The sequence below is a fragment of the Drosophila arizonae genome, chromosome 4, assembly GCF_054131065.1.
Source record: "Drosophila arizonae isolate 15081-1271.41 chromosome 4, UAZ_ARI_1.0, whole genome shotgun sequence".
In the NCBI taxonomy this organism is placed as follows: Eukaryota; Metazoa; Arthropoda; class Insecta; order Diptera; family Drosophilidae; genus Drosophila; species Drosophila arizonae.
This window is the reverse complement of record NC_142924.1, coordinates 8,170,722-8,196,397: the sequence shown is the minus strand read 5'-3', so window position 1 is coordinate 8,196,397 and position 25,676 is coordinate 8,170,722. Positions and strand designations below refer to the sequence as shown.

At 44.0% G+C, this 25,676-nt stretch overlaps 7 protein-coding genes and 2 long non-coding RNA genes across 11 annotated transcripts; 6 read left to right on the top strand and 3 right to left on the bottom strand.

Moving 5' to 3' along the window:
• Positions 1-1,545: 1,545 nt before the first annotated feature.
• LOC108612721 (uncharacterized) lies at positions 1,546-2,550 on the top strand. Its single transcript, XR_001915772.2, has 2 exons — positions 1,546-2,051; positions 2,114-2,550. It is a non-coding gene; the product is annotated as an uncharacterized LOC108612721 (long non-coding RNA).
• A 2,933-nt stretch (positions 2,551-5,483) lies between these two features.
• On the top strand, positions 5,484-12,212 carry Galphai (G protein alpha i subunit). Its single transcript, XM_018007091.2, has 5 exons — positions 5,484-6,063; positions 10,370-10,841; positions 10,904-10,998; positions 11,061-11,249; positions 11,313-12,212. The coding sequence occupies exons 1-5, from the start codon at positions 5,943-5,945 to the stop codon at positions 11,501-11,503; spliced, it is 1,068 nt and encodes a 355-aa protein (XP_017862580.1). The 5' UTR covers positions 5,484-5,942; the 3' UTR covers positions 11,504-12,212.
• Positions 6,070-9,764, top strand: LOC149269068 (uncharacterized). The gene is made up of 2 exons (XR_016270040.1): positions 6,070-8,603; positions 9,610-9,764. It is a non-coding gene; the product is annotated as an uncharacterized LOC149269068 (long non-coding RNA).
• Positions 12,213-12,348: 136 nt separating the features above from the next.
• On the top strand, positions 12,349-13,482 carry LOC108613561 (uncharacterized). 2 transcript variants are annotated; one of them, XM_018007095.2, is made up of 2 exons: positions 12,349-12,583; positions 12,654-13,482. In XM_018007095.2, exons 1-2 carry the CDS (start codon positions 12,511-12,513, stop codon positions 13,322-13,324), a joined length of 744 nt encoding a protein of 247 aa, XP_017862584.1. In that variant the 5' UTR covers positions 12,349-12,510; the 3' UTR covers positions 13,325-13,482. The 2 variants fall into 2 exon arrangements, with proteins under 2 accessions (XP_017862584.1, XP_089324744.1); XM_089468618.1 differs by having other exon boundaries at positions 12,639-13,482.
• LOC108613552 (putative serine protease K12H4.7) lies at positions 13,441-15,509 on the bottom strand. The gene is made up of 4 exons (XM_018007084.2): positions 14,480-15,509; positions 14,273-14,411; positions 13,743-14,214; positions 13,441-13,682 (listed from the first exon to the last, which is right to left on the bottom strand). The coding sequence occupies exons 1-4, from the start codon at positions 15,256-15,258 to the stop codon at positions 13,549-13,551; spliced, it is 1,524 nt and encodes a 507-aa protein (XP_017862573.1). The 5' UTR covers positions 15,259-15,509; the 3' UTR covers positions 13,441-13,548.
• Positions 15,510-15,730: 221 nt separating this feature from the next.
• On the top strand, positions 15,731-18,546 carry LOC108613550 (cilia- and flagella-associated protein 52). The gene is made up of 5 exons (XM_018007081.2): positions 15,731-16,299; positions 16,365-16,896; positions 16,968-17,140; positions 17,199-17,428; positions 17,487-18,546. Exons 1-5 carry the CDS (start codon positions 15,875-15,877, stop codon positions 18,350-18,352), a joined length of 2,226 nt encoding a protein of 741 aa, XP_017862570.1. The 5' UTR covers positions 15,731-15,874; the 3' UTR covers positions 18,353-18,546.
• COX6AL2 (Cytochrome c oxidase subunit 6A-like 2) lies at positions 18,545-19,953 on the bottom strand. Its single transcript, XM_018007090.2, has 3 exons — positions 19,682-19,953; positions 19,347-19,625; positions 18,545-19,282 (listed from the first exon to the last, which is right to left on the bottom strand). Exons 1-3 carry the CDS (start codon positions 19,815-19,817, stop codon positions 18,600-18,602), a joined length of 1,098 nt encoding a protein of 365 aa, XP_017862579.1. The 5' UTR covers positions 19,818-19,953; the 3' UTR covers positions 18,545-18,599.
• Positions 19,954-20,205: 252 nt separating this feature from the next.
• Positions 20,206-24,435, top strand: sgl (UDP-glucose 6-dehydrogenase sgl). 2 transcript variants are annotated; one of them, XM_089468616.1, is made up of 4 exons: positions 20,206-20,339; positions 20,420-20,738; positions 22,754-22,892; positions 22,954-24,435. In XM_089468616.1, the coding sequence occupies exons 2-4, from the start codon at positions 20,589-20,591 to the stop codon at positions 24,093-24,095; spliced, it is 1,431 nt and encodes a 476-aa protein (XP_089324742.1). In that variant the 5' UTR covers positions 20,206-20,339; positions 20,420-20,588; the 3' UTR covers positions 24,096-24,435. The 2 variants fall into 2 exon arrangements, with proteins under 2 accessions (XP_089324742.1, XP_017862575.1); XM_018007086.2 differs by lacking the exon at positions 20,206-20,339 and having other exon boundaries at positions 20,412-20,738.
• Surf1 (surfeit locus protein 1) lies at positions 24,390-25,621 on the bottom strand. The gene is made up of 4 exons (XM_018007092.2): positions 25,318-25,621; positions 25,147-25,268; positions 24,895-25,089; positions 24,390-24,836 (listed from the first exon to the last, which is right to left on the bottom strand). The coding sequence occupies exons 1-4, from the start codon at positions 25,516-25,518 to the stop codon at positions 24,452-24,454; spliced, it is 903 nt and encodes a 300-aa protein (XP_017862581.1). The 5' UTR covers positions 25,519-25,621; the 3' UTR covers positions 24,390-24,451.
• Between the last annotated feature and the right edge of the window lie 55 nt (positions 25,622-25,676).

Sequence of the window (25,676 nt, the reverse complement as noted above, 5' to 3'; positions counted from 1 at the left end):
GCCGCAGCCGACATTTGCGCAAGATGGCCAACACGACGTGTGTTTGGCTGCCAGCTGCCAGTTATTGTGCGATCTGGATGCCATTGCCAAACTACCATGCAAACTGTGGCAATATCATAAAAACCTACACACGCAGAGTGAGCGAGAGGGGGAGAGTGAGTAAGAGATACACAGATAGCGAGAGGGAGCGAGAGAGAGAAAGAGAGAGAGACAGAGAAAGCACACGCAACGGGCAGTCTCAGTTGAATGGGGCAGTTGGTGCGGCATTCAGCTGTCGAAGCTGGCGCAATAAAATTGAACAATTTATAGACTATTCGGTGCGCAATAATTGCGCCAAATTGAACAGAAAATTAAGAAAGAAAGAAAGAGACAAAGCAGCAGAGTAAGTAAAAGAGAGAGAGCGAGAGAGAGAGGGAGAGCATTTAAAGAAAACGAAATACTTTTAAAGGCAACCGACAGACGATCCGTTGTGGCTCACAAAAGTCATTTTTACTTGGCACTTGGTTTGGGTTTTTGTTTAGCTTTTGGTTTAATAGCCGGCACTTAAAAATCCGTTGACTCACCCAGCCAGGTGAGAATGGAAAATGGAAAATGCTGTGCGAAAGGAAGCGCAAACAGGAAACAGCAACAGCAATGAAATTAATGCGATTTAATCGCTCCCTCAGCCAGCCAGCGATATAAATTACAAATATTGCAATGCCAGCAATGCCAGCAGCCCAGGCGGAATTTCGCTGATTGTGTGATAAGTGTTGAACTCAAATATGTATGCGGCATGTGGCAAGCTGTTGGCTGCGACTGCGACGGCTACTGCGACGGCTGCTGCGACTGCTGCTGCGTGCAGCCGCTCTTCGATCTTCGATCTTCGAACTTTTGGCATCTGTTTCATTTCAACTGACGCGTATTGTCGTCATTGCCTCTTGGTAATTGTTCTTGGGCTTCTTATTGCTCTTGTTGTTGCGGTTGTTGTTGTTGTCGCTCACATAATTTTTTTGCTTTGTTCTTGGCTTTTGTACATTTTATATTCAAGCTCATCCCACATTTCAGCGTTTTTTATTGCGCTGTTTTTCCTTTCGACTCTTTTCTGTTGGCCTTGCGGGACAGCGCACCTGTGTGGCATGTGGCATGCTTGATCGGATGTGTCGAAGCATGCTGCTCCAGGAATAATTGGCAGTCATCTCATGAACTCCAGCTAGGCATACAAAAGACTATGATAAATGATAATTGTGGAATACCAGAGAATCGGGCAGAAAATGAAATGATACATATACATACATATATACAAACTCATACATACATATATGTCGAACTACCAATGCATAGCCTTTCAAGTGGCTCGCAGGGGGAGATCGCATATATTTAAATTTGGGTTAATTACAGGCGACATCCTGACGCAGCGGCAGTCCGTCGCTCAATTGTACGGCGTAAAACGAGGCGCTGACAAATATTTTGACATGGCTTCGACTCCCAGACATTGTCGCTGCGGTCCACACTTGATGCTCGGACTCGGGTTTTCGGTAATGTGTGGTCGCCACTTGAGATCCGGTAGCGGAGGAGTCGGGGAATGTGTAATCCAATATCCAAATTTCAAATACCAAAACCAGAGCCAGCAAATCTGCGGCGTCTGGCACATGTCAGTTGAGTTATTAATCTAAAGATTTGTAATACGAATAAGTCGATGTTTTGGTAATTAGTAGAGTCTCTAAGCATTTGTATTTTTATAATGACAACTAATTAGCTATCAGTTTTAATTATTATTAACTAACATATTAATCTCCTAAATCCCTAAAAAGCAAGAGCAAAGCAGGCTGCGTAAATTGTGATGTGAATTTACTAATTCAAGTTAAAATAAAAACACTTTTAGTTTACTTTACAGATAAATTTTAGATTTTAGTAAAGCCTTCTACCAAATTCTGAAATGAGACGTTCGTTGAAATCTTTCCCGCTCAGATTGAGCACCAGTCGAGCACTCAGTGCCAGAAAGGGCTCCAAAACAATAAAGGGAACGGATAGCCCTCTGAAGCAACTTGATGAAAATCCTTGCCCAACAAAGCGTACGTAGAACAAGTCACTTTGAAATACGGTTTGATATTAATGATGGCATATTGTTAGACAGGCAGTGACCCAGGTCCTCGTTGCAAGCCGAAAGAGGGGGAGAAGAAGGAGGGGCAGAAGAAGGAGGGCGATAAGAAGAATCCAAGCAAAAAATGAGCTGCATTTAAAATCACTGAACGGGACGAAAGATCTCTTTAAAAATGTCGAATGTTCTTATTTTTAGGAAACTGACCAAATGGCGGCGCCCAGGCACAACAATTCACATAATAGATCACAGATTATGCAGCAACATGAATCACTTGCATATATAGTTCACTGCTGGCTGGCGAGCACACGAAGATCATAAAACGCAGCGCTCTAGACATTATAAAGCCATAAAGAAACAAGTAAGATCCAAGCGAAAATAGCTGGCCAGGCCAGGGAACTAACGAAACAAGAAAAAAAAAGTATTATAACCATAAAGAGTGATAAAATAAAGACTGTGTAGTTCCATCGACATTTTATGACTTTGAGGCTGCTGCCCCTGTCAAAGTCTAGCAAAGATCTCACAAATTCGATCCGAACTAGATCAGATATATACTAAAATGATTTGGCGCAAAATAGAGAAATTCAATTGGAAATGATAATTGCATAATTCGCTGGAAAACTGCATTCTATCAGCTGGCAGGTGCTTAAAAGCTCCCACGTAGCTCTCATCTCAGATCACTGCCATCCATGACAAAAATATTCAACTGGCTGCCGTTGCTACTGGAACGGGAATTCATAAATTTCACACCCAGACCCGAGACCCGAGAACCGAGACGCGAGACTCGAGAGCCAAAGCACCAGTTTTTATGGCAATTCAATTGCACTGCCACTGATATTTGTTTCCTGCTGCTACTGCAGCCCGGAATCCCTGCCCCATTCCCGGGCAGGTTGCAGCCGTATGGCCATGTACGATTCGGTTTTCCCTATGGCTAATGTAAACAATACCAAATCTCGACACGGGCCGCACTTGTGTCGACTGCCGACTCAACAGTCGAAATAAAATTTTTTTTTTTTTTTTAATTTTTCATCTGTACTTTTCCTTGGGTCTAGGAGCCAACCGATCGATCGACCTATGTGCGTACATGTATGTGTGTGTGGGATTGTATACAGCACATTTTTGTCTTCTTAGGCTCTCTGTATTTTGGGTAATTATTACTTTTTCAATGTAAACAAATTGAATGCTGCTAATTTTAGTTAAATACTTGCACATATTTCTCAGTTTTACGATTTTAGACTCCCATTTCGCCGACCATTCAAATGAACAGTAAATTCTTTCCAACTGGAATGTCGCAATTATTTTCAGTATTTTTTTTTTTAGTACATACAATATGCTAACTCTTTAATCTGGCATTCACAAGTTTTAGGTATTTATTTTCTGTAGTTGTCAGCCCATTGATTTGTTCGACGGCTTTGTAAAGTGCCGAAAATCAAAGCGATTGACGCAGTCGACGATCGACGGGCGGTCGAGCATCCATCTATCAAGAGAGTGTCTAAAGGCAGGCAACGGAGCCGCAGTTGAGTGTGGAGCACGCCCATAGCTAGCTTCCAGATACGAGATGAGCAGCCGCCGTGTGTCTGCTCAACCTTTCAACGCATAAAAAGCCGCCACGCAAAGTTTTCCAAAAGTGTCTGCGCGTTGTGTTCTTTTTCCTCTTTCAAATTATCGACGAAATTAATCTTAATCTTGAGTTTGCCCAGGCAATCTGGCAACACATGTGCTAAACGGTGTCTGCCCCGTGTGTGTGTGTGTGTAGAGGTGTGGGAGAGCGAGCAACACAACTACTCACACAGATACACGCACACATGCATACGCATGCTCATATCTATTTCAAGGCCTTGCCATCCTTTAACTGTTGTTGTTGCTTCTGCTTCTGCTGCTGATGTAGCTGTGGTTGTTGTTGTTGTTTGCTTTAGTTTTTGCTTTTGTGCGCACGCCGATTGAAGTTTGGCCGACGTTGACGTCGACGTTCGTCAAATTTGTTGGCATCAGCAAACGGTTTTTATTCAACAAGCAAAAACAACAACAGCAACAACAACAACAACAGCAACAAGAGCGCAACCACAGCTAATACAACAACAGCTATGATCACGATGATGCCGATGACGAGTAAGACAGCCGAGCAAGAAGAAGACGGCATGCGCTTTGCATGCGCCGCATTGCACTCGCGCGACGCGATGCCAACCAATTGGACCACCCAAAGCGTTGAGCATCTGCACTCCTCGCACTCCTTCACCCGCCTATGGGCCCTAGCCCCTCTAACCGCATAATTCCATAATTCTCTAGCCTCCGTTGCCGCTTTAGTTTTTACGATAAATTACAACAGCAACATTGCTGCAATGCGGCTATCATTCATTCATGCGGGCATCCCAACTCCCCCGCTGCCTTCCTCAATCTTCGTGTAAACATGTGTAAATCATGACCCGTTGATGGCATCCACGTAGACAAAGCGCTGGGGCGCAGGGCACAGGGCGCAACATGTGACGTCCTCGTCGGCGTTGATGCTGCTGCAGCTTTTGCACTGCGACCCCAAAAGTTTTCCATATGTATGTAGATAAATGAGTTGTGAAAAGCTATTCCAGTTCACAGTTCCGCAACCTATCAATCCTTCCAGCATCAGTTCGATTATCAACAGCTTCCACTCATATGCGAATAAATGACTTATCAAAAGCTGTTCCAGTTTGCTGCCCCGCAACCCAAGCCAATCAATGCTCGTTCTACTTTCGAAAAGTACAAATGATATCCGAATGCAACTGCTACCATTTGGCGCTGGCTGCTGCTGTTGGCCGCCAACGTAGATGACATTCCCATTCCATTTCAAATTCTCGTAATCGTATTGTCCCGAAAGGCTAAAGCAAATATTATTTATGCGCGTCTCTCTCTCACACACACTCTCTGTGTGTGCTGCTAGTTTGCCCTGAGAACTTTTTTCGGCTTGCGAACATACGGTTTGGAGGCAAACGCCGTGCACTTCCGAGGAGTCGAGAACAATGTTGTGTGCGTCCTGTTTGTTTATACTTAAAGCGTTATTTCAATAAACATATGCAAGGCAAAGGGCAAATTTTTGATATTGAAATTTTGGATACATTCTCAATAATGTGCACTTGAGCATCCAGCTCTAAACCAATTTCAACATATAATATTTTCAAATCAAGTGGTGTATGATAGCGTCAATCCAATCCCAATTTAATTCATTTATTTTATGTAAGATGGAAAATCGCGCCAAATTCTGTATTTGAATTTTGTGTTTTATAGCAATTAGCTATATGTATGGCGCACACTAGAGTCTGGCAACACTACAACAGAATGCGGTGACGTCACACTTGCTCAACTTTAAAGTGTTGATCAGCTCTAAAAATGTTTTGTATTTTAACAGCACTGACAAACGCTGATCGTTTCCAGTGTGACCAGGTAATGCATACTGGTGGTGTTTTTTTAGTATGAGAGTGGGAACCGCAGTAGCAGTCAAAAAGTGATTCACGCTCGCGAACGCTAAGAGCAATTTTAACAAATAGAAAATTATTTCGCACTGCCGCCAGACTTACCATTAGAAAATTTAAATAATTTTATAAGGCCGCCGCCGCGAGTATTTTGGAAAGTGTAAAATCTACAGCCCGCTACGTCTGCGTCGGCTCAAACATTGACTGCGCGTGTGTACATGCGTGTGTATGTGTTTGTGTGAAAGGAGGAGGAGAAGCAACACACAAAAAAAAGTGTACAGACGACGCGCAGACGCAACGATCTGCAGTGGCTAATTAAAAGTACCGAAAAAACGGGAGTGAAAATTAATTAATTACAGGCGGAAATTTCGCCAAAAAGCTGATCACGAGTTGGTTAACAAGCAGTAAACAGCGATAATAACAAAATGGGTTGTGCCGTGAGTACAGCACGAGATAAAGAAGCCATCGAACGTTCCAAAAACATCGACCGGGCGCTCAGAGCCGAAGGAGAACGCGCCGCCTCTGAGGTTAAGCTGCTGCTCTTGGGTGCGTCTCTCACAACTTTCCAATATATACACATACACCCATATATACGTACTAATTAAGACCTTAAGTTTTCGCCTAAAATTGCGACGCCATGCACAAATATTTGTGAGCTATTTTCAAGTGGGGTGGGTTTTTTTCACAACTGGAAGCTAACGAAAACCGTTGTAATGCGGTCTTTTATTCTCTCGAATTTTTTGTCTCTCAAATTTTTGTTCGTGCGCAACTTGATACTCGTTCGATTCATCTTTGGCTATGGTCGCGCATTATGCAATGCACATGTCAATAATTCAATTGCGATAAGAAATTGAAAGTAAATTAAAACCAAATGTCTGCGGCGGCGGCTGTGGTTCCAACAAGTGGGACGCCTTAGCCTTCTCCTTCCATCTTGCCAATGGAAACATGTTTGTGCTGCGGTTCTTCTTACACATACACACACACACACATTCGCATATATACACAAGTGAAGCATGCTTGTATAAACGTGTATGTGTGCATGTTTGTGTGTGTGTTGAGTGGCACTTGTTGTTGGTGAGAAATGTGCATTGAGGCGTTGCGACGCCATCGCTTCAACTTTGACCTCTGCATGTTGCGCTTGCGTAGTGAAATTGGATGCCGCATCGCGTTTTTGGCCTTCTGCAATTAAATTTCTATACAAACAGCGAGTCGAGAAATTATCTTGAGTGCGCGTTTTCATTCACTCAAAATGTTGCAAACAATGGAATGGATTTTCCAGCTTTCCAACCAACACCAACGGCAACAACAACTAACACAACTGAACAAAGTTGCACTTGATAGCTTTTGCTAATGAAGCGGCGCTCCGTCCATTCATTCTTCGATGACTCAAAGGGGGCTGTCGATGGATGGGTGAGAGGATGGGCAGGGTGAGTCGGCATGCCAGTTAAATGATACATGAGATGAACTCACTGGTCAACAAAAAATCTGCTCTGACTGCTGCTAGAAGTTGACAGAAAAATTTGGTTTGTTCATAGAATTTTTTTGGGGTAGACGAATTTTAAAGATTTATTTATTATTTCCTCCAAGGACAATTCAACTTGTCTATCTATTTCACGGGAACTGTGTTGCAGTTGCAGCTGCTCGTAAAAGTGACATCAACTATGTATGTTAGTGTAGTTTCTAGCAAGCAAGGCAGGCAATGAGAAAAACACCTTGCACCAGTTGCTAACATTTGCGCTCGTATTTGTTTTATTGTTCATACATGTGTTATTGTACTTGTTGTTGTTGTTGTTATTGTTTTGCTTCTGTTAGCATTATCTCTGCCTATGCTGGCTGCTGCGCCTGCGCACGTTCATTATACCAACCGCATTCGCCAAGAGCTCTCCCTCCCTCTCTCGCTCTCTTTGCCTCTTTCGCTTGCTCTATCGCGCAGGCCTAATTGGCTGGGGCAGCTGTTGTTGTTGTTGCTTGTACACTGACATTTAAAGTGGGGTGAACGATATTAGCGCAAATAAATGGCCCCCACATCAAATGCAGCTGTGTGTCTGCTTGTGTTTGGCTTATGCTCTGCTCCGCTTTATTCGTGTAGATTTAATAAAAATTTTTGCTATTGTTGCAGCCGCTGTCTGACCATTGCACCCTTCTTTGTATCTGTATCTGCGAGCAGCCTCTCCAGTTGAATTATGGCACTTAATTTCATGTCGGTTTCACTCTCACTCTCGCCCAGTCTGCCACCCTTTGGAACGCTGCTCAATTTGGAAAGTGGAATTCAGAGCTTTCTTTGGCGATTTCCACTTCCAAATACTCCGTTTATTTTATGTTGATCAGTTTCTCTCTCACATTTCCCACATCAGACCAAACAACCATAAAATAAATAAACATGCATTTAATACGTTCCATTAGCATGCCGAGCGACACATAAACAATATTCGACACTGACAGCAAGCGGAGACCCCTCGGTAACCCAACACAAACTGTCAACACAAATAGCTTAATCAGTAATTTTTAAGTATTTAATAAACACGCACAAACATACACATACTCTCGCACACTAGCACATTCATTCGTATTATCATCACACATACATATATATATACATATACATTCAATGTTTTTAATGTGCTGTTCTTATCGCCATAAATCGTTCGTCTTTCGGTGCCTTATCAATATTATCAATAAATGACCTTTACGTCAGCTTTGCAACAGCCATTTTCAGCTAAATTAATGGCAAATGTAGATTTGATTTCCTTCCCTGATTGCCCAGACGGTTGGTAGCTACATATGTATGTGATTGGATCAAATTCCCCATAAATAAATCATGGCGTGGTGCACTTCCTATGGCCAACGTCAGCGACGATTAAATGCCAACAGACTTCCATTTGTTTACTTCCAGCTCTTCTCTGCTCGCTCGCACGTCTGATTAACACATTTCTTTTCTCACTTTACTTATCGGAAAGTTCAGTCGCCAGCCGCTTGGAGGCGCCAATAAAAGTCGATAACGATTAGTCATGCGGTGAGCGCAAATGAGCGAAATGCTATGGACTGATTGCTGTGAACTTTTCCTGTCCAAACGTGTGAGAGTGTGTGTGAGTGTGTTGGCTTGCCTTTAGTCATCGTCTATGTGCATTTAATTATCTAATTGCATAGGAACTGCAATCATGAAATAGCATAGAATTGAATATTGACACGCCTCCAAAAGAGGCGTGGGGTAATGAAGTTAATTTGAATACCGCTGATTATCTTGATGAGCGATGCTGATGATGATTATAGAGTTTTTCGAAGTGGCGCTCTCCCTCTCTTTGTACGCACCGCCTTGCGAGTTCTACGCTCTTCTCTTGCTGTCTCCTTTCGTCGCATCGGGCGCTTATTATGGCACAGCTAACGGTGCATTGATAAATGAATACATGATTTATCATAGTGTGCGTGCGTTTCTTCATGTTTTTGTTGTTATTATTAAATTGACCTTTTTTCGCCATTGTTGCGAACTGCCTCTATCTCTCTTTCCCTCTCTCTCTTGCTCATTTGCTTTGTTTTATTATTCGGTGGCACGATACAAATTTTGAATATTTGTTAATCAGCCATTAAAGCCGAGTTGACCGTCTTTTAAGCTATTACTTATTATAACGACATAATTTTCATTGCCTAAATTAGTATGCATTGTTAGCTATGATTTTAACAATCATAAACATATATAGATATATGTATGTAAATACGTGCTTAAGCGCATATAGTATATACTATGTATATGCGATCGGGCGGTACTTTGGCTTTGCTGCAAAAGTGAAAGTACTAAAGTCGAGCTCTCGCAATTACCTAATCAAGTTGACTACCTTCCCGCGTTTCCTCCAAAGCTCTGTCTGTCTGGGAATGGACCCAACCACACAAAACCCTATGCAGCAATAATAAAAAGCCATCGAATGTTGCAAAAAACAAACAAAAAACAAAAAATAATAATAATAATGTTGGCATAATGCGCCTTTGTTGCAATCGTGGACATCATATATTGCTTTACAACGTCAAATGTACTAGGACCGGTAGCTGGCAAAAATCATGTCTGCGATAAAAACATTAATTTTGTTCAACTCTTTTTAGTTGCAGTTGGGGGGAAACTAGAAAACACGTAACATCAGTTTTTCTTATCTATTGGACTGCCTCAAATAAGCTTCTTCATTTTGTTTACTCTGTGCATTTATGCGTCTTGCTCAACTCATGTATATTTTGTACACTAATAAAAAGCTTGGCATTTATTTATGTTTTCAAGGTATGTTTAAACTTCTTTTGAATTTTGATAAATCGAAGTTCAACGAACAGCATAGGATTGGCCAGTGGGCAAATAAACAGCAAACAAACATGATAAATGATATACAGTGTGAGCATTTATTAAGTATATAGAAGCATTCTTCGTACATAATATATTGGCCTAGAAAAGAGATTTACATACTTCAAACACCTCCAAATATTCGCATATTTACAAGCTGTATGCTTGATATTACATGCGGCATAAAGCTATGCCAGCTCAATTACTGCCGATATTACATGACCAACATGAACGCAATTGAGCACGCTCGTACGGCTCGGCTCGGCTCGGCAGCTAGCTTTTTGGCCTCTTGAACCCAAAGACAATTGAACAATTTGTAGCATCCATTCATTCATGAATGGCCGCCCGCTTCCTGCCCCCTCGCGTGTATACATATATATTGTTAGCTTCATTCATTCATTCATCGGCGCTTTTTACGCATGACACAGTCACAGAGGAGCTCCAATTGTTTGCTGATTGGCAGGTCACGCCCATATGGTTGAGCCAACATCCGTTCCACATTTTTCACATTTGTAATTCTGGTTGCATTTGCAGGCGCCGGCGAGTCGGGCAAATCGACAATAGTCAAACAGATGAAGATCATTCACGAGACGGGCTACTCGCAGGAGGAGTGCGAGGAGTACCGACGCGTCGTCTACAGCAACACCGTACAGAGTTTGATGGTCATAATACGAGCGATGGGCCGGCTAAAGATCGAATTTGCGGATCCTGCAAAAACAGACATTGCGCGCCAATTCTTTACACACGCCTCGGCCGCCGACGAGGGCATCCTGCTGCCGGAGATCGTGCTGCTGATGAAGAAGCTTTGGTCGGACGCTGGTGTGCAGCAATCGTTTGCACGCTCGCGCGAATATCAGCTGAACGACTCGGCTGGCTACTATCTGAACTCACTGGACCGCATCGCGCAGCCCAACTACATACCCACACAGCAGGATGTGCTGCGAACACGTGTGAAGACCACTGGAATCATTGAGACGCATTTCACTTGCAAACAGCTGCACTTTAAGTAAGGCGAAAGAATTCCTTAAGAATCGTGATGCAAATTATTAATTTGATATTATTTTGCAGACTATTCGATGTGGGCGGACAGCGTTCGGAGCGCAAGAAGTGGATTCATTGCTTTGAGGGCGTGACAGCTATTATCTTTTGTGTGGCACTCTCAGGTGAAAATGGGAAATTCTTCATTAATAAATAGAATACACTAACCTCTATCATTTCGTTACAGGTTACGACTTGGTTCTGGCTGAGGATGAGGAAATGAATCGCATGATTGAATCACTGAAGCTCTTCGATTCCATATGTAATTCCAAATGGTTTGTGGAAACATCCATTATATTATTCTTGAACAAAAAGGATTTGTTTGAGGAGAAAATTAAGCGATCTCCCCTAACGATATGCTTCCCAGAATACACTGGTAAGGCAACAATGGAAATTAAATGGAAACTATATTAATATTTATATTCTCTCTCTATGACAGGTTCCAATACATTCGAGGAGGCCGCCAACTATATTCGCATGAAGTTTGAAAATCTCAACAAACGAAAAGACCAAAAAGAGATATATACGCATTTAACCTGCGCCACAGATACAAACAACGTGAAATTTGTATTCGATGCAGTCACTGATGTCATCATCAAGAACAATCTGAAGCAAATCGGTCTTTTCTAATGGGAGAGAGAGGGAGCAGCTTATGCGATTAAAGTGCGTCTTAGTATTAAAGGAAAACGCGCAAACATTTCCATTACATTATAATTAATTAACTATAAACATAAAACCACATATTTGTAATCTGTATTTTATGTATATACTCATATGTATATGCTTTCAATACGAATACGCTTTACAAGCTCTTGAGTTATATTTACTTACATATATATTTAAAACCGATTTTTGTTGCCAGTAGTCGCGGAACAAATAACCAACTGCAATTAATTAAGTTAACCGTTAAAAATGCTATAAGTGAACTAATTAAAATACGTATCTACTGTATGTATGTAATTTAACACAGTGTAAAGTAGACGCCAGGAGCTTGGTAAAGATGGCTGTCCAGATGTGTAGCCCACAGATGTGGCCAGCTACCTTTGTGCTTAGTTAAGATTTAAGTAATTTAATTATGTGACAAATTTGCATGGCGTAAAAGAGGTGAACTTTCCAACATTTGTTTACTTTATCTTTTACGCGCTGCATTTTCGGCACGTTTTCCAATACTGTCATGAATTTGCCAAGAGCTTAGCGCACTAAAAAACAAAAACAAAATAATAATTAAATAACGAAGAGTGTGCGTGGGTCTAATTTTTGTATGCCCTCTACATGTAACTAGAAATTTTACTAATTAATTAGTAATAGCCTAAATAAAGACAAAGCTAAAAAAAAAAAACACACACACACATTTGCAAGAATTGCAATTCAATGGGGCAGTATACGAGCATCGGTTTAAAGCCATCTGCAGCTAAGGATCGTTGTGCAACACTGTTCAACACTACTGTGTGGTGAGTTTAAGTCGGCGACAGAGAAGTGCCTTCTTTTCCTGTCAGCTTTCGTGCAAGTAGGTTGAGTTAATTTTTGTTTGACAAAATCTTACATTTGTAAAATATTCAGGTAGTTCAAATAGCTCTGTTTAATATTGTGTAGGACATTAATAAATAAAAATCGAAGCAGAGGTTTAGTAATTCAATATGCTGCGCGCAGTTATTTCGATCAGCCAGCGTGGAAAGCTTCCACTAACACTGCTTTCGGCTCAGGGAATTGGTAAGTTGTTCTCCCGCAAATCGCGCATTGAACCTGAATGATTTTAAATTTAAAGATTTCCCAATCGCAGCCCAGAACAAGCTACGCTTTTCCAACGCATACTGCCGCCCTCTTGTTCGCTTCTATGCTAGCGATGATTCAAAGATCAAGGGATCCCTTCGCGGCGGCCCAACCGGCATAATTGGTAACATGGATCAGCCTGCCAGTATGGGCAATGTAGGGGGCGGTGACTCGTTTCCGCAGCCGCAGCCAGCTGCTTTGGGCGGTGACCCCATACGCGACTATGGCAAGGCAACTAGTAAGCGGGCTGCGGTCACCTCCCAATTGCAGGCCGCCACACACATCATTACAGAGAGTGAAAAACATGGAAGAGATGAATCCAAATCGTCATCAACGTCGCAGTCGTCGACCTGTTCGCCCATGTCGGGGGAGGAATCGAACAAAGTGGTTGGCCAGTCTAGCTCAAGTGGACCGTCGGATCCTGAACGTTCTGGATCGGGCTCTGGGAATAAAATGGTCGATGATGCCATTAAGAACTTGCAGGATGCGGCCGCTAATTTGCCCAGCAAGGAGCAGGTGGAGAAGTTCGTCTTTCGGACGTTGGCATTCATCTATGACCTTCTCTTCTTGACTGCCAATTGGACCATCCGCTTCGTCGATGAGAAGGTAGTACAGAATAAGACGGTCAGGCTCTACTGGAAGAAATTCCACGAGAAAATGGAGGAGGCCAAGAAGGATTAAGCACAGCAATCAAATTCAGATGGAAGTGAAGCATGATATAATGTATATATAAACCTCAATCCATATATATATATATATGTCATGTACGGCATACGCAAAACATTAAACAAAGCTAATAAATCTCAAATTTCATGACACATGCGCCATGTGTAAGTGTATTTGTGGTATATTTATTGCTTTTGCGTTTGCTTTGTTCGCACAATTGATATTTTGTTGCTCCGAATTCAGGTGAAGCTAGCGAAGCTGGCATAGCCGTCCAATAGTTTGGCCAAATATTTAAGTATCTTATTGCGCGCCTCCTTCAGCTGCGGCGGATCGCAATTGGCCGGCTCGTACATGTTGGCGCAATGTGCGGTGCCTGCAAAAATATTCAGTTGGTTATGAAATTACATCCAGTCAAGTGAAATCGACTCCTCACCTTCGATATAGATTGCGGGCGTGTTTGAATTGGTGGAGACGTAGAGCCCGAGTGCATGCCATGGATCGATGGAGCCGTGCACGTAAAGTACATTTGTTGTCCCTGGCTTAAGTGCGCCGTAGTACTTGTTCGTCTGGGCCACAGCCTGTTCCAGAAACTTGCCATTCATGCGATCCGAGAAGATGTCCATGCACTGGCGTATGAAAAAGTCGATGCCAAAGCGATCACCGAAAGTGTCCGACTTGTTCTCAGAGGTCTGATAGAAGCCAAACTCAGTGCAAGTCTGGTACGTCCATTGGCGCATGCCTTTGGCCACCTCAGAGTCCCACGACACGTTCTTCATTTCAGCTATCATCTTGTCGTACTTGTAGTCCAGGCACTTGGTCTTCGACTGCTTCAGCAACAGATCGTTAACAGCGCCCAAACGGGTAACTGGCGGTCCCATAGTCGTGTTCAGCATCACGTCGCAGATCTGTAAGCAAGGGGATGGTCTGCTAGAAGGTGCATTGGCTTGGCTAAGTGGCATCTACCTGATCGATGGTTATCTTGGCATGCGGGCTATTGTCTTTGTTGTACTGCACCACGCCAGCGAAATTGCTAGCAATGTTCTCAAATAGATTCGCAATGTCCAATTTATTCTCAATTGAATCTTTGAGGGGCGTGCACGTTCTAATAATAAAATGAATGAATATACATACATATATATATATAATATAATGTAGAAATTGGTTTCGTACTTGAATTTCTCGTCCAGATTGCGCTGGCCTATCATGTGCTTCAGCAGAATCTCCACCTGTGCGAAGCCACGTGACACAGCCTCCACGCACTCCGGCTTGTAGCTGGCCAGCGATGCTTTTACCACTTCGAAGTATTGGGTGAAATCCACTTGGGCCAGCAGTGGACCACTGGAGCTAATGGCGCCATCAATCAAATGAGGATACTTCTCGCGTGCCCAAGCAGCCAGTGAACCGGGATAAGAGCCACCAAAAGCAATCCATTTCTGAGAGTCCGCCATGTTGTATTGGCGCTTCATGGCCGACACAAAGTTAGCCAAGTCGGCCAGCGCCTGCTCCGAGCTAAGGTAAGCCAAGTTGCTGTTAGACAGATCACTAGTCGGATGGCTCTTGCCATAGAAACGATGCTCCAGCTGAATGCACAGCGCGCCGAAGTGCTCGGCATAGTGGATCCAAGCACCCTCACGCATCCAGTTCTTCGTGGCCTCCCCTTCGCCGCCAATCATCAGAAACACCGGAGCCTGACTGTCATTCCTGTAGAAGGCATCGTTTACAAAGTAACGCTGCTGCCATGTGCGCGTGTCGTCTGGCTTAAAGTGATTCAAACGCTGCTCGAACCACAAATCCTCTACATCCAAAGATCGCTGCAAGGTGGGCATCGAACTTGGTTGCCCCAAAAAGCCATTCATATGACGGCCGTTTCGGAAACCCAAGCTGCTGGACTGCGCAATTAAACAGACGAGCACCAGAAGAGGCAGACATAATCCCTTGGGATGTAGCATATTTCAGCTTTATCACAATTGCTGCGGTCTTTGGCTTTTGCTGTTGTCTTTACTATTGTTTTTGCTGCTGTTGTTGTTATTATTGTTGAGTTCAGGTCAAGTGAGCTGTTATTTGATTAGCACAACCGCCGTTTGCTCGACTAACTGTAAAAATGGCACAGGAATGCAACTTATATAGTTCTATTTGCCATACGTATGTATGTGTGTGTTGTATATAGACACACATACATATATGCGTACCGATTTCTTTATGCTTTGTTATTTTGCCGGCTGTGATTTGGCGTTGCCACCTAGTTGCAAACATTGCGTTCACTGTTTACTTATTTTGTGCTAGAGATTAATTATTCTACTTTTTATAGGTAACATCTGGCTGCTGCTGGCAGATGTATTGGAATATTGGCATAATAGCTTTTCTGGAAAATCATTTGAAAAGTACTCAAATGATTGGCACGACGCTGCCACCCTGTTTGAAAACGGCTCCCAGGCAACGGTTGCTTAATTTTCAAACAAAAAATAAGCAGTTGCTGTGCATATTGTCAGTGGCAGGTCGATGTAGCCAGTCCAACAAGCCAGAACGTAGAACAGCATAATTTAAATATATATTTTGTGTACGATAATGGCTAACCCAATAAAAGAATGTAAGCAGCTTACGCCACTAGCAATTTTCGGCATCAATGGCAAAGTGGAGAATGGTGTGCGTCAGCATCCCGTTACCCGGGCTGCAATCTTTCCATTGGGTAACAAAATAGCCATTGCCGACTTCGCTAAGAACACACAAGAGTTTGTTGCCGGGCACACAAACAGCATATCCTGCCTGGATGTCAGCAAGAGCGGCAAGTACATCGCCTCCGGTCAGATCAACCATATGGGCTTCCGTGGCTATGTCATCGTATGGGACTATGAGTCACGCAAGGAGATTGGACGTCATGATTTGCACAAGGTGAAGGTGCAGGCTATTTGCTTTACGGCCGAGGAACGCTTTGTTATATCCATTGGCGGCAAGGATGACGGCTCCGTAATTGTGTTTGATGTGCAGACATTGTAATTATTGCAAACTGCCTCCAATTTCTTCCAGTTGATGAACTGCTTCTCTTCTCCACTTGCAGCTCGCCCATTTGTCGCCAAGCCGCTTCACGTGCTATCTCAGGCAATGCCCTGACCATCCGTCCGATGCATAACAATCCGTACTTCTTTCTCACTGCTGGCGATCGCCATCTGCGCCTGTGGAGCATTGTGCGCGAGCAGAAGAAGCTCTATGTGCAGGACGTCCATTTGGCCAGCAAAACTCGCACGTTCTACTGTGCTCGCATCGATAAAAAGGATGAGTTCGCGTATCTGGGCAGTGGCACTGGCGACATCATTAAGATCGTACTCAACTGCTGCGACAGGGACAATGTGACCCGGCCGGGCACGACAAGCGGCATTCTAGGTGCCTTCGGCACGCACAATCCACGCAAGCCCACGGGGCGCGACTGCAATCGCTATGTGAATGGCGTGCGTGCCCTCTATGTGCTGGAGGGAGGACGTCTGCTGATTGGCGCTGGCGATGGTGAGGTGCAACTGGTCGAGGAGCGTACCGAGGTGCCATTGATAAACTTCCGAGACTATCCGGAACCCACTTGGCCCTACTTGCGCGTGGTAAGCCCCACACTTAAGCTTTCTGCAGTTATGTTCCTTTTAAGCTACTTCTTCTCCTTCTGCTCATTAAGGTTAAGCGAACTCGCGTCTCGGGTCGCATCTCGTCCTTTGTGCGCAGCACTCCGGAGAAATTCTACATCTGCACCGACACGAATGAAATTTACATGCTGAACATCAACTCCTGGATTTTGAAGCTGCTGCGCACCTGCCATGCCAAGGCAGTCTACTTCATAACATTTCCCAAGTAGGTCCAGCCACAGTGCTTCCCGTCATGTTTGTCTCCTCATTCCCAACTATTGCAGAAACTATGCAGCTGTTTTTGCCACCGCTGGCCACGAGAGCATTCGCATCTGGTCCTCCAATCGCAAGCAGGAGCTGCTGCGGATCATGGTGTACAATTTCAACTGTGCCGCGGTTCGCTTCGCCCACGACGGAACCAGCATTGTGTCCGTATGGAACGACGGCATTATTCGCGCCTTTACCCCCATAACAGGGCGTCTCATCTATGCTATACCCAATGCTCACAACAAGGGTGAATTTTGATTCTTAAATTGTAGTCCATTTACCATTTACACTGGATATTCTCTTAGGCTGCAGTGCGTTGGCCATTGCATCAACGGGTCGCTTTATCGTCACTGGAGGCATCGAGGGCCAGGTGCGCGTGTGGAAGATCGAACCGTATCGTCAGAATTTAGTGGGCGTGCTGAAGGATCATTCGGGTCCCATCACCTCGCTGGACATCAACTATCTGGACACGGAAGTAATTTCCGCTTGCACTGACGGCTCCTGCGTCATTTGGGACATCAATCGCATGACCCGCAAGCAGGTGGTCACTGCCAACACGCAGTTCATGTCGGTGCTCTATTTCCCCACTGGAGTGCAGATACTCACCTGCGGCTCCGATGGCCGAATCATCTATTGGATGGTCTACAACGGCGCACTAATACGCGAACTAGCCGCCTCGAAGAAATCGTCGGTGAACTGTCTTTCCATGAATGCCACAGGCGACTATTTCGTTAGCGTTGGCAGCGATCTGCAGGTGAAGCTGTGGGACTATAACAGTGGCGATGTGGTCGGTATTGGCTCGGAGCATGCTTCGTCCGTAATTAGCGCTGCGTACAGTCCATGTGGCAAGACTTTCGTTACAGGCAGCACGGATGGATCACTGATCATTTGGGAAGTGCCCGAGGAACATTGGGGCAGTCCCAATCCACCGGACGGACCCAGCTACCAGCTGCCCAAGCCACAGCCGAAGGGCAAACCAGCTGTCCAGTCGCGTGTCGACTCGGGCACTCGCCTGAAGCCAGCTCCGGGCGAGAATATCAATGGGCTGCTGAAAGCAACGCCCAAGGACGACATCTGCTGTGTCGAGTGCCCACCGTGCGCCAAGAAGGAAGGCAAGGCCGCTGACGCCTTTGCCGAGTGCAAGATTGTGCCGGACGTAAGGAAATGTTAAGATGTTCAATTTCCCACTTCTACGTTTTTATTAGCATAGACTAATAAAAAAGAGCATTTAAGAAAAAATCAGACAAACCCTATTTTAGCTGTAGTTAAAAATATTTCATGAATATTTTAGATTCTGTATTTTTGTAATTTCAATGTAGATCTCATTAGAATAAAAACAATAAAAGAAGCATGTTCCCAAACGTATTTTATCACACCAAAATTTTATTATGCTTCGACGCCAGCTGCTTCAGGACTATTTAGATTGAATTCGTTGAATTGAAGTCTTCTTGGGGATCAGATTCCTCAGGCTCATCCTTGGTGAACTCATAGTTCATCTCCTTGGCTTCTTTGGCAGCAGCTTTTTCTTCGGCCTCTTGTCGCTTGCGCTCCTTTTCACTGAAGGCCAACTGTTGCTTGCGGTCCTTCTCAGCCTCGGCCTCTAGTCGCTTGCGCTCCTTGGCAGCTTCGGCCTCTAGTCGCTTAAGCTCCTTGGCCTCCTCTGCTTGTTGTTTTTTCTCTTCTTTCAAGGCCTGCTCCAGCTGTTTTTTGGCTTCCTTGTCGGCTGCTGCCTGTCGCTTCTTAGCTTCGGCCTCCCGATTCTTATTGTGCTTTTGCCAGGTCTTATTCAACTTTCCAAATTCTTTCAGGCGTTCCTCCCTCTCCTTGTCCGTCTCGGGTGTCTTGCCAATGGCCTCCACATCGATCTCATCCTCATAGCCATCCGGCAAAGGATTCACGTGAGGATTGTGGAAGCGACTCCTAAGCCCGTCGCCGAAGTAGAATGGCTTTGTGCGCACATACATGTGTCCCCACTTTTTAAATTCGGGCCGCTCATGCTCATGATGTCCGGTTAGGACAAGGACTGACAGTATGGCTATCAATGGTAGTGCACACATCAAGGTGATTCTCTGCCACATTTTCGCATGGCCCTCACACGGTGCTAGATGACATATGGAATATTCGCTTAAATTAATGTTGAAATAATACTATGCTGATTGCCTTACGTGGTGTGGGGCACGGCTTGCACGGACACTTTGGGGCTGAAGCTGCCTGGGCGTGTGCGCACGGCGCTTTGCCTTTTCCCTCAGCTTTACCCTTATCTTTTGACGTTTCACTTGCCTTCTCACGTTTTTCGATTAACTTTTCGCAAAGTTTCTGATCGGCATTTTTTTGTTCTTCCTCTGAACCGCCCTGCTTCTTTTTTTGGCATTTGGCTCCGCCACTAATTTTAGTGTGATCCGTTTCTTTTTTGCTGCCTCCTTCCTTGCACCCTCCTTCCTTAGCTACAAGAGTTAATAGCTCGGTACCGCATACCTTTAACATGAAATTATTTCCTTACCTCCTTTTTTGTCTTTATCGCCTCCTTCTGGCTTTTTAGATTTACAGGACATGTAACGAAAATTTGCATTGGTTACTGATGGAATCCTTTGGAATCTCAGCCGAGACCATTTTACAAGACTTAATAACTGAAGCATGGCTTTTAGGGAAGAAGCAGACCTAAAATTTTTTCTGGAGACTAAAATTTAAATATTCTACTGATTTTTTTAGATAAATACATATATTCATTAAAACCTAACTTCCAAGCCAACTGTAACAATTTTATTCATTTTAATTCGTTTTCAAAAGAGTGCGCCAACAGTCTCATTAATGCAAGCGTTATCGATTGTTCTTTGTCAACAACTGTGCTGTTAGCTGACCACTATTAACAGAATTCTGTTAACGCTTACATTGGACTATCAAGAGCGAAATTTAACAGCAACTGTTATTTGTAGAGATTAAGATTTATTTAATTCCACAGAACAATGCCAATATGGGGTATACTTGGTTAAATACTAAAGGCTCATATATTCTACTCTTTTCTACACATACATTTCAAATTGATTAAGCGTGACCGAAGTGAAAAGTTAGTATGCGAGAAGTTCGCCTTTTATTGCCTAGCATACAAATGCATGTTGGAATTAATAAATAAAACATATGTATAACATTTGGTAGAAGTGGTGAGTTTCAAGCCATTTAAACAGAGTAATGGGTGTCTGACAGTTCACCAACAACTTAGAGCACTTTTGCCTTTTTACAGTCTGATTGGACTTTTTGTTAACAGATGTTATTCAGACGCCGTCGAGGAAGCATTAAACACTTGCGTGCATATGTATTGTTTCAAATAATTGTTGAGCGTAATTTGACATTCGGGCGTTATTTTAAATTATTTCTGCGTGTGTGTATTATAAAATCGATTTAATACAACAATGAAGGTCTGTTGCATTGGCGCTGGTTATGTCGGCGGCCCAACATGTGCGGTAATGGCACTGAAGTGTCCAGATATAAGCATAACGCTGGTCGATAAAAGCGCCGAGAGAATCGCACAATGGAATTCGGAGAAATTGCCCATTTACGAGGTTAGTCTAAGTTATTGTCAAATTGTTGATCGTGTTACATCCGCAATAAATTAATGTGCAAATGTGCAGATGCACTGACGTTTGCGAATGCTTGTTTCAATGTGCTTGTGTGTGTGTGCGAGAGTGTGCTAGAACAAATGCATTGATTGTGTACGTGCGTGTGTGTGCGTCTGATATAGAGATCTATCACGCTCGTGCTATACAAGAGATGAATAATAAATTCAAGCAAGAATCCTAAACAAACAACAGACACATCAATCAGAGCCACAGATACAAGTGGCCAGACGTCGATGAACTTCTCTTGTCCATGTTTCAAGTACACGGCTCAGCGGCTGTCTGACAAACAGTTAGAGACGCAAACCAGTTCCCCAACGGTTTGAAAACTGAATTGTACACAGCGCGCACCTTTCTAGCCCTCTCGATCTGAAGCACGCACAACAGCCGTGCGTTTGACTGCGTGCTGCTCGGCTCACAATAGAGTCGGAGAGAGGGCACCTGATCATTGCGAACACAAACACAATTGGTGCTCGGCAAGGTCAATGGTCACTCTCCTCCCTCTGCTGCCCAGCAGAGAAGAGTGAACCTCACATGCCGACGGCAGGCAAGCATTCATTAGTCATTCACAAGGTGCACACACACACACAGAGTGCAGACATATGTGTTCACTAACACAAGTGCGTGTACATGCTTGCCAAATAATTACACTCGCTTACAAGATAGCGATATCGATTTGACCTACTGTGGCAGGTGGGAAGCCCTTTAAGGCAAAGCTGATAGAATCCTCACATGTTACTTGGGCTTGGGCAATATCTCTTTCTCTTTTACTCCTCTTTGTTGTCGCATTTCCGTTTTCGCTTTTTATTTTGTGATATTCTAGACTCGTTTCCGCCCGCGCCTCATTATTACCCCAATCCTTATCAGCCCGTCCACATTACGTCTTGTGAGCCAGATAAGCAGCAGTGTCCCCTTATCAGTCCGTGCTGGATAATATAAAAACAAAAAAATAACATTAAATTTTGCAAGAATTCCAAACGGGTTTCCCACTGCCACGGATGAGAGCCGAACAATAGAGTAAGTTTTATTTATTCTATGGCGTAATATCTGTCAATAGTCCAAGACTTTAACATAACCACCTTGCATATGCATATAAAAGTTTTGATGGCCATCTCAGTGTGATTACATCATTGCAACTGCATTAACAATGTTTTCGAAACAGATATAGCAAATAAGAGGAGGAACAAAGATAAAAATAATAATAGATAATGTTGACATCGACTGCACTCATAGTTTCTTGTGCACATATTTGCCCAGGTGCCAAATAGACTGTTGCAATTCTCTAAGAAATGCAAATACGCTAATTGCATTTTCCATTTGCAGCTTATCAACGGACAGACAGATATATGTAGAACTTCATTAATTAGAGCAGGCAAACTTCAAATTTGTTTACCAATTGCATGGCCATCGATAGTCCTAAAATCAATTATGTGATAGAGCAGTCCATTAAAAAATATATAAATAAATAAAAGATAACTCTAAAATTAGTTTAGCTATTAGATTGCCTCAAACTGATTTGATGACAAACAGAGTTTTGCGCTTTGCTCAGCATTTGTGTTTTGCTCTACTTCCGCAACTTCTTATTCTTCTTGTTCTCATTTCCACATTATTTAGCGCCTGCTTCTTCTTCAAAATTATCATGTAAAAAGTTCAATAAACCATAATTCTGATTAAAATGCAAACCTGATGGTCTATGGAAAATTACCAATTTAAATAAATACATACATATACCTGGTTCAATATATTCTTGGTATATGTATTTATTTATCTAAAAAAAAAAAGAAAACATTTGATAAGATTAGCTGGAGGCAAACCTCGAATAATCTTATCTCTTTCAATCCATTCAGTGGAACGAACGTTTGGGTTGTTCGCTTTGCCTAAAAGGGGGCCAGATTAATCTATGTTTAATATGTATATATTTATAATTTTCCGATTAAAACGGTATTTCTGTTGCGCCGCAGCCCGGTCTCGATGAGGTGGTCAAGAAGTGCCGCAATGTGAACCTATTTTTCTCCACGGACATTACGACAGCCATCAAAGAAGCTGATCTGATTTTCATTTCCGTCAATACGCCAACGAAGACCTGCGGCAGCGGCAAGGGTAAGACTCGCCTCCCCCTACATTAATCGTATATTTATAATTAGACTGTATCCACTTTCAGGTCGTGCTGCGGATCTGAAGTATGTGGAGAGTGCAGCACGCATGATAGCCGAGATAGCGCAGTCCAACAAAATCGTCGTGGAGAAGAGCACGGTGCCGGTGCGAGCGGCTGAGAGCATTATGCATATATTGCGAGCGAATCAGAAGCCGGGCATCCACTATGACATACTATCGAATCCCGAGTTCCTGGCCGAGGGCACTGCCATCAACGATTTACTGAATGCGGATCGCGTCTTGATTGGCGGCGAGGAAACGGCCGAGGGCCATCAGGCGGTGGAGAAGCTGTCGTGGATCTATGAGCATTGGATACCGAAGAAGCATATACTAACCACGAATACGTGGAGCAGTGAGCTCTCCAAGTTGGCGGCCAATGCATTCCTAGCGCAGCGCATCTCCAGCATCAATTCGCTGTCCGCGGTGTGCGAATCAACCGGAGCGGATGTGTCGGAGGTGGCGCGCGCCGTGGGTCTGGACTCGCGCATCGGTTCCAAGTTTCTGCAAGCCTCGGTCGGCTTCGGGGGTAGCTGCTTCCAGAAGGATATTTTAAACCTGATCTACATATGCGAGAACCTCAACCTGCCTGAGGTGGCGGCCTACTGGCAGCAGGTGATAGACATGAATGAATACCAGAAGCGCCGCTTCTCACAGAAGATCATCGAGAGCTTGTTCAACACGGTATCGGACAAGCGCATTGCAATCCTTGGATTCGCCTTCAAGAAGAACACGGGCGACACTCGCGAAACGGCTGCGATTACCGTTTGCCAGACGCTGCTGGAGGAGGGCGCCAAGCTGGACATTTACGATCCCAAGGTGGAGCCGGAGCAAATCATTGACGATCTAACGCATCCCAGCGTAACGGAATCTCCAGAGAATGTCAAGAAGGCGGTTCAGATACACAGCGATCCCTATAGCGCCGTGCGAGCTACGCACGCTCTGGTCCTCTGCACGGAATGGGATGAATTTGTGGATCTGGACTACAAGCGCATCTATCAGTCGATGATGAAGCCGGCGTACATATTCGACGGGCGCAAGATTTTGGATCACGAGCGTTTGTTGCAGATTGGATTCCATGTGCAGACGATTGGAAAGAAATATCAACGGGCGGGACTTCTTCGCTCATGGGGCATTGTGCCGCAGCTGTAGGCGTGTGGGCGTGGCATTAAGACTTAAATCTGTCAACAATTTCCAGTATTTACGCACCTAAATGTAAATATGCTTTTGTGCTTTATATATATATATGTATTGTTATATATATAAATAGTTCAAGTATTCCGCTAGATACGCCTAAGTATTCCCACATCTATTCCTACAACCAGATGTCGTTCCAGTTGCAATATCTAAATACATATATAACGATTGCCGTTGCAAACGGGCTGCCCTATTTCTTTACTATATACAGGAGCTGCATTTCTGTATTAATTGATCGCTGAACAAGCATTTACACATATTATGTAAATTTTATAATAAAATAAACAAACATTTATTCATGCATTGATCAATCAAAACGGTATTCTCCTAACAATCTGACGATGCCAAAGGTATGCGGTAGCTGCGGACAAGCTGAACCAGGTAACCAGGTAGGAGAGATGATCGTTGCGCAGTGTAACGCGAGTCTGTCCACCTATGGGACTGCCCTCTGGCGCTTTTGGATCATAGACCGCATCGAGGAAGATGGGCTGGGCGCCAGAGCTCTTGCACATCCTGTTCAAGTCGCGATAGAGATAGACTTGGCCATCTTTGTGATCTGGCGTGAACTGTGGACGCGTCTCGCCTTGGCGTACAACGGCCGTCAGTTCCACCTCGTTTTGGTACTGTCCCAAGGCGCGTGTCTCCTTCTCAGTATGCTTGCGCGAGATCCAGCCCCGGTTAACCAGGACAATGTCACTGTTGAAGCGAAATTGGATTAAGGGATTACTATTGATATAGTATTTCTAGGGCTTACTCCCTGTCAGCCAATTGGAACGGTGTGATGACGAGGTAGCCGTTGCCGGAGTCGCGCTGTGAGAATAGTCCACCTTGTGTTTCCCCTCCATCTGGCCGGATGAGCGAGCGGGGTCCCATCAACATCTCCTTGTCATGCAAAAACCGGCCACGCAGCTTAACCAAACGGTACTCCATTTGTGATAGCTGGCTTAAACTAAATAAAAAAGGCAGTCTTAAATCAGAAGCTTTTGATGCCAGCATTTCCACTCACTCATCCGGCAGATCAACGGGCTCCATATGCAGTTGCTTATCCAGGTCCTTAATTAGTTGCTCCTTCCAGATTTTGCGCTTCACTTGCCAAACGCCTAGACCAAATGTTGTGGCGGGTATGATCTGACATAAGCCGATTAGTGGACGTAAGGCTTTTCAACAGCTTACTTACGAGTAGGAACCAACCGAGTGCTGTGATTTTATCCTTCTTCTTGGCAATCGGAATACTCGTTGTGAAGTCCACTTTTGGGTGCTGTTGTGTCATCTTTCTGGTGACCAATTGCAGCCTGATTGTGGGAATCGTATTTGTGCAGCCAGCCAGGCGTTGCAGTGTGACGCTTTGCTTGCATATTTGAGAACTTAAGCGTAGCATAATTAGTTCTTATTATATTAATACAATTTCACAAACGGATTGAAAAAGCTGGTCATAACATTACAATTCTGTTAACAGTGGAGCAAATCTAACAAGTCAGCTGTTTATTGCTGTTGAGCGGCTCTGTTAAGTCGGATGTGGGGTGTTAAGGCAGCTGT

What these genes read in the sequence shown, in the direction of transcription:
- sgl (XM_089468616.1), top strand. Translation starts at nt 20,589, where the DNA reads ATGAAGGTCTGTTGCATTGGCGCTGGTTATGTCGGCGGCCCAACATGT. An exon ending in AGAAATTGCCCATTTACGAG is followed by an intron (nt 20,739 to 22,753) that starts GTTAGTCTAAGT and finishes GTTGCGCCGCAG; the next exon opens with CCCGGTCTCGATGAGGTGGT. An exon ending in GACCTGCGGCAGCGGCAAGG is followed by an intron (nt 22,893 to 22,953) that starts GTAAGACTCGCC and finishes ATCCACTTTCAG; the next exon opens with GTCGTGCTGCGGATCTGAAG.
- LOC108613550 (XM_018007081.2), top strand. Translation starts at nt 15,875, where the DNA reads ATGGCTAACCCAATAAAAGAATGTAAGCAGCTTACGCCACTAGCAATT. An exon ending in GTGTTTGATGTGCAGACATT is followed by an intron (nt 16,300 to 16,364) that starts GTAATTATTGCA and finishes CTCCACTTGCAG; the next exon opens with CTCGCCCATTTGTCGCCAAG. An exon ending in CTTGGCCCTACTTGCGCGTG is followed by an intron (nt 16,897 to 16,967) that starts GTAAGCCCCACA and finishes CTGCTCATTAAG; the next exon opens with GTTAAGCGAACTCGCGTCTC.
- LOC108613552 (XM_018007084.2), bottom strand. Translation starts at nt 15,258, where the DNA reads ATGCTACATCCCAAGGGATTATGTCTGCCTCTTCTGGTGCTCGTCTGT. An exon ending in CCAAGATAACCATCGATCAG is followed by an intron (nt 14,215 to 14,272) that starts GTAGATGCCACT and finishes CCTTGCTTACAG; the next exon opens with ATCTGCGACGTGATGCTGAA. An exon ending in GCCCGCAATCTATATCGAAG is followed by an intron (nt 13,683 to 13,742) that starts GTGAGGAGTCGA and finishes ATATTTTTGCAG; the next exon opens with GCACCGCACATTGCGCCAAC.
- Surf1 (XM_018007092.2), bottom strand. Translation starts at nt 25,518, where the DNA reads ATGCTACGCTTAAGTTCTCAAATATGCAAGCAAAGCGTCACACTGCAA. An exon ending in CCCGTTGATCTGCCGGATGA is followed by an intron (nt 25,090 to 25,146) that starts GTGAGTGGAAAT and finishes TTTTTTATTTAG; the next exon opens with TTTAAGCCAGCTATCACAAA. An exon ending in TTCCAATTGGCTGACAGGGA is followed by an intron (nt 24,837 to 24,894) that starts GTAAGCCCTAGA and finishes TCGCTTCAACAG; the next exon opens with TGACATTGTCCTGGTTAACC.
- Galphai (XM_018007091.2), top strand. Translation starts at nt 5,943, where the DNA reads ATGGGTTGTGCCGTGAGTACAGCACGAGATAAAGAAGCCATCGAACGT. An exon ending in CTTTTGTGTGGCACTCTCAG is followed by an intron (nt 10,999 to 11,060) that starts GTGAAAATGGGA and finishes ATTTCGTTACAG; the next exon opens with GTTACGACTTGGTTCTGGCT. An exon ending in ATGCTTCCCAGAATACACTG is followed by an intron (nt 11,250 to 11,312) that starts GTAAGGCAACAA and finishes TCTCTATGACAG; the next exon opens with GTTCCAATACATTCGAGGAG.
- COX6AL2 (XM_018007090.2), bottom strand. Translation starts at nt 19,817, where the DNA reads ATGCTTCAGTTATTAAGTCTTGTAAAATGGTCTCGGCTGAGATTCCAA. An exon ending in CGATAAAGACAAAAAAGGAG is followed by an intron (nt 19,626 to 19,681) that starts GTAAGGAAATAA and finishes TAACTCTTGTAG; the next exon opens with CTAAGGAAGGAGGGTGCAAG. An exon ending in CAAGCCGTGCCCCACACCAC is followed by an intron (nt 19,283 to 19,346) that starts GTAAGGCAATCA and finishes TATGTCATCTAG; the next exon opens with CACCGTGTGAGGGCCATGCG.
- LOC108613561 (XM_089468618.1), top strand. Translation starts at nt 12,511, where the DNA reads ATGCTGCGCGCAGTTATTTCGATCAGCCAGCGTGGAAAGCTTCCACTA. An exon ending in GCTTTCGGCTCAGGGAATTG is followed by an intron (nt 12,584 to 12,638) that starts GTAAGTTGTTCT and finishes TTAAATTTAAAG; the next exon opens with ATTTCCCAATCGCAGCCCAG.